The 6,000-nt window shown below is 36.4% G+C and overlaps 1 protein-coding gene across 1 annotated transcript in view; it reads right to left on the minus strand.

Moving 5' to 3' along the window:
- Positions 1 to 4,696, minus strand: part of DNAJC24 (DnaJ (Hsp40) homolog, subfamily C, member 24) — a 35,389-nt gene extending 30,693 nt beyond the window's left edge. The window contains exon 1 of the mRNA XM_010281697.1: positions 4,589 to 4,696. Within this exon, the coding sequence (XP_010279999.1) occupies positions 4,589 to 4,696 (108 nt within the window). The remainder of the gene's footprint in view (positions 1 to 4,588) is intronic.
- Between the last annotated feature and the right edge of the window lie 1,304 nt (positions 4,697 to 6,000).

Consider the following 6,000-nt stretch of genomic DNA (forward strand, 5'->3'; position numbering starts at 1 on the left):
AATACAATCTGGCAACTCATTCTTTGACCACAAAATGCTAGACCAAAAGGAGATGTAAAAATCGTGCCAATAGCAAGATGGTGTAAACTTTTTCCCCCAAGATCCTATTTTTGTTACTTTAATTTTATCCCCATTCAGAAATGGAACATAAGCACTGTCCTTCCTAAAAGCTGTATGGATCCCTTGAAAAACTTAAGTATACAGCATAAAACCTGTTTATCCATTTAAGAAATCTTGTTGAAACAACTGTGTATGTAATTGTGGATAAAAAAGCTGTATATATCCCAAATATCTCAAAACCATCAGCACCTTCCAAAGACAGAAGATTAAAGACCACGCTGCTACTACTTAGACAACGTATTAATTCTTAAAATCTGTTGTGATGCTTTTCAGAGTTATGGAAACTGCAAGTCTTCTGTGCTTCAGAAAGCCCTTTAGCATGAACTTAAAACAGGCAATCTAGGAATCTTGCATTGAGCTATGCCGGTTACAAAATACACATTTCTAATCCCCTCCTCTGCCCTCCCTGAACTACTGGCTGAAGCTCTGTGCTAGAAAAGACACTGGAGTATAAACCAGCATACACAGAAGTTTGATTTTGTTTTAAAAATAAGAAATAAGCAATTTATAGAATTGCCAGTGTCACACACGTGCTCAAAAGTCTGTTAACATCAGCTTCTATTGACTGTTACAATAATAAAGCATTAAGATGACCCAGGTATCACAGCCACATGAGTACACAAAATTAAAATAAAGAAGTTTCATTAAGTTGCAAGGAAGTTTTATAAATATGAACTTTTACTTAAATATTTAGAAGACAAGAAGTAAAAAAATACCAATTTAAAAAATATCACTACTTTTAGGCCAAACTTGTGCTGTTTTCTGTATCAAATTAATAGTATTCTTAAACACAGAATTGACATTGTCTGTAGTAAAATAATTCACTGCAATATAGGTTGTGACCTGTCCAAATGGCAAAAAATAAGTACAGCAAAGCAAAATACGGCAAAATGGTAAGTAAATTTATTCACTCTAGTAGGATGCATATGTACAGTTTTATTTGTTATTATGACTTATTAACCTCTTCCATCATCAATTCGTTAGAATTCACAAAAACAAGTTATATTTTAAAAATCAGTTTTAAGTGAACTCACTCTTATGAAATAGTTCTTACAAACCTACAATTTAAGCGTTTTTAATTACATACCACTTTGTATTATTAAGGACAGTCCTGAGATTTAACTACAAATATGTTAACTACAAATACAAATTTAACTACAAATGTCTTTTGGATGACATATGGCAAGATCTCCAACTCTTTAGCTTTGGAAATTTACATCTGCCTGTTCAATCAAGATGCTAAGCATATGTGTGTGGACAAATACAGAAAATAGCAGATGGCAAAAAGAAAATGCTCAACGTGAAGCATTGGGGATCATTTGGAGAAAGCTTGGGCTCAAACATTTGCCATTTTTATTTTAACAGCAGAACTATGTTTAAAAATAAAATCCACTGTCTATTATGTTTGATGCTAATGAGCTTCTGTGATCAGAATATTCATGACCACAGAATGAATGTCATATTAACTGCAATTGGTATCCAGGATGTGAGTTGCTTTATAAACTTTTGGATTTTAAGATCATCAGCACAGTACCGTTCTTCAGGAGGTTAACTTCTGCTGCTACACATTCGCCAGAAAAGTTTCTGTACTGACCATATAATTTGTCATGAAATCTTTTAATAGGCAATACACGGCTGCGCTCATCTGCTATTCCAGCTGCCACACTGGAGTTATTCCGATAATTGACTGCTGCCACGGCACATAAAAACACCTGCGTGTAGTACTACTACTTCTGCCACCACCATCTCCAACAATAGCTTTAGAAAACCCAAATGAGCACTTTGTCAGTGAGAGGCGTGAAGCTGCCAAGAGCTCTAAGTACAAGCTTTACTTGGGGAGCAAGGGAGTTACTTCATACGAATAGGGCACAACAGATGAGAGGTCCATCCAGTGCTATGCTTTTTACTAACAATGAACAGTGGATGCCTAGGGAATAGTATCAGGATAGGACAAGCATGCAACCACAACGCCCTTGTATATTCCACCAATATTCAGAAGTCCATAGCTCATGGATTTCTGAATCAGAGAGAGTATTTTTTTGTGTTAACATGCCATGGCAGACTTTTCTTTCATGAACGCCTAACTACTCCTACAACCATGTAACACCTTGGACTCAACATCTGCAGCAATAACTTCCAGTATGTGCTATATGAACACCTTTTAGTGAAGGAATGTACTGTAGTCTCCAGTCGCTCCTATAGCTAATTAGTTTTTAAGGTGCATAAAAATAATTGTTGTTTTATACCACCATGCTTTTACAGACTATAGACTGACTCTGCTAGATGCTGTATTAGGAAGGGGAAAAACAAGTAGAGTCTGTAACAGTTCAGCTAAAAGAAAAAGATGAATAGAGACAGGACATATGGTAAGAACAACAGACAAACAGCAGATCTGCCTTGGAGAAAACACCTACAGATAAACATCAGCGGGGCTTTTCAGAGAGATCCATCAGAGATAGCAAAAGAATTCTGATCTGAACAGTAAAAGAAAAAAACAAACATATCTTCATTTTCTCTAACATTTTTTGCTGACTTATCAAATGAAGAGCACTAACCATTTAGTTTAGAAACACAGGTTCTAAAGAAAAGCTTACACATTAAAATAGTATTTTCATCTTCTAAAACTACAGTTACAGATGTAAACAGACAATTGTAAACTCCAACAATTCTCACTTTATACACTTCAAAATAATTACGTGAAAGCACAGTGCTAAAACACAATGGGTCAGTTTCATTAAAAAAAAAAAAATCGTACAGAAAAGGCACTACGTAGTTTCAGTTCTGTGGCAAACAGCTCTGAACAATACTTTACATATGATTCTAGTACCATTATTACATATAGATTCATAATGAAAGAAGCACATTAATTCCATTCAGTATTCAGTTTAAATTAGCCCCCTATCTGAACAGAAGAGGTATTTTACACTGTGGCCCCCTATTGTTTTCTTTAAGAAGAAATAGATAATTATTAATATTTTGTTCACATTTTATTAGTAATTTAGTAAAACAAAAACATTAGCAGGTCCAAGAAAAAAAAAAAAACTATTTCTGTTAAGAGTGCAACTAAGAAGCTTGGTTTCCGAAGCATTCTCCTACATTGATTCTCTAATGTTTAATAGTGAGGACCAAAGGGTTTATTTCCTATATTTGCATGCAAACTTCTTGTAAAGTGTTGAAACTTAAGACTCTAAGTACACAGATCAGTTCCAAAGAAAGTTGGTAAGAAGCACAGAGAAGGAGTAGATGTACAGCAGGATTGCTTAGCAAATCCAACTGAAGAGTATCAAAATCTGTAAATTTGGAACATATTTCATATGGGTGAAATGACCTTTAAAACAGTTTTCACTGGGACTAGAAATAAACAACCAACCAACGCATGAATTTATTTCACCTCTGCCAGTCAAGGGGAGTTTTGTTAATCTCTTCACCTCACTTAAAAATCCCAACTTCTTATCACGCTCATTCTGACACCTCAAACCAAGCAAGATTAGCTGTGCATGTGCTCCCTAATGCCCTGCCAATACTGACGGTCTAGCTTGCAGCTACCTAAAGGAACGTATAAAAACTGAGTTCTGCTCACCTTCTTCCTTCTTCTCTACCAGGTTGCCAGTTTTCAAGAAACTTAGGAATTCAGTTACCTTGGAACGTCTATTTGTCTATCAAATTTGGTTGAAAATGGTCAACAATGTCAAAAAAATACACCCATTTTCCTCAGAAAACCAGGCCAAAGCATCTTTTGATCAAAAAGCCTGAATTCAGGGGAAGGAGTAAAACAGAAGCAAGAATTATACAAAGTAATCTGGTAAAACTCTGAGATTATACAGGTATACCAGGAGTACAGGAAAAATTAAGAGAATTCACGGAACATAAAGTCTTAATGCATGACCAAAAACATGACTCCACAAAAAGGCACCGGAAACTTTCAAATAAAATTGGTATTAACATATTTTCCTCCTATACATTTTCTATTCCATTACTGCAGATTATCAGGAAGAACTTCTTTTTGCTATTTGCATCTGGTCTTGATATATTCAAGGGTTGCATTCAGCACACTGTAACTACAGGCATGATAGTAAATACTGCAAGTATCAATTACCACATTTCATGATTACGTGCTACAAACAATGACCTTCTTTCACTTGTATGCCTGATTATCCAGCACCTGATGAACAAGTATTTGGCTCATAAATTAAAAAAACCCTAAACATTCATGAATGTTTAGTAAAGCTAGGAGACATATCAGTGTTTTGGAATCAGAACAACACAACCCCTCTTTGTGAAACATAATGGTAACTCAAAAACTCCAGATATTTATTTCAAACTTAAACCATCCTCGGTGAACTGGTATCATAAACACACTGTGATTAATTGTATCTATAAAAGAAAGGAAAAACAAAACCTGCATTTTTTATCTTATTGGCTTATAAAATTTATTTTTGCACATCTTGAATAACAAAAACATACTTACTAATAAAGCAAGTTTTTGGTACTTCCGTTTTAGTTCTGCTGGACTGTCCGATGGCTTTGCACCCAGGATTTTGTACCAGTCCTTTTGTGTTATCCTTTCAAAGGCCATAGTCTGGCTGGCTTTGAAATTACTTTCTTAGCACTGTGTCAGAAAATTAAATGAACATAATTACAGTTAGAAAGACAAACAGTTAGAAAAAGCAAAAAATGAGGAAATGTGACAAGCTAAAGAATCATGAAACACATTGCACAACTATATCCCTACACAAGATCCATAGTGTAAAAAACCCAGCTTAACTCACACAGCCATTCCATGCCATAGATTGTCGTACATTATTTAAGTTATGCTATATTTCCTGTCCCAGTTCCTTAGTATATCATGTTTCAGAAGCTGTCCATACTCCTTTAAAAGCATGTTGTTTTAACTGTCTGAACTATTTTGAATCTACCTGTGTTATAGATAATTTTTTTATATATACACTTCTTAAAATAAGCACTTTTTATTTTGAAGCAATACTGCACTTAGCACATAAAAGTGTGTCAGTTTGTCAGTTCTGGAATGAGATGCATGCAAGGTGACAAAAAGGTACAGCTCAGGTTTTGCACCATGATATTCACAGTATGGACCCTCCTTCATCCTGCTGAGTAAGAAGGCTTAACTTTTTTAATACTAAACTGGAAGAGCATATAAAACAAAAAAAAATTTTTAAAAAGCTTATATTAGCACAGGTCCCCAAGTAAAACCTAACTAGTTGGGTGCTTTCTATTTTTGGCCATCTATCATCAAGCTAATCACCCAGAATGAAAAAAGAAACAGGAAAATTAAATGCCAATAATAGCACAGTAATGCTTGAGCTTCAAGCAAATTCTTTGGTATACTTAAACTCCAAGCTTGTAGTAGCAGATTTATACTGAACTTTCTGATAGGAAATTACACTGTCTCCCAGTAGGGAAGAGTTTCGCAAGCTTTGTCAGTCTTTTTTTACTGTCGAAAAAAAGAAAAAGGATTTTTTTTCCATTTTATCACTAAAAACGGTTTCTGGTGACTACCGTCATACTTCAGAATGAACCCTTTTTCATGGGGGAAGAAAAGCATGTTCTTCTAACTGAACTACAAGCGCAGAGAGGGCACACTAGACTGCACAATAGCCCCCCCTCTTCCTTTGGAGAAGCACCACGCCCGCCCACCCCTCCGACTCCACACCTTTCTCCACCAAAACCCCTTTCTCCCGAGGGAACCCACAAGGCTTTTTAAAAACAGGCGAAAACACCAGGGCCGCCCGGGGCCACGTTTTCCCGCCCCAGCCCACCACCCAGGACGCATTGGTCTCTGCGCCACTGCGGAACCACCCCACAGCAACGGCTCCGCGCCGACCGACGAGGCGGCCGGCGGGACGCACGGACCCGGACAGC

The sequence above is a fragment of the Phaethon lepturus genome, unplaced genomic scaffold (assembly GCF_000687285.1).
Source record: "Phaethon lepturus isolate BGI_N335 unplaced genomic scaffold, ASM68728v1 scaffold41762, whole genome shotgun sequence".
Taxonomy (NCBI): domain Eukaryota; kingdom Metazoa; phylum Chordata; class Aves; order Phaethontiformes; family Phaethontidae; genus Phaethon; species Phaethon lepturus.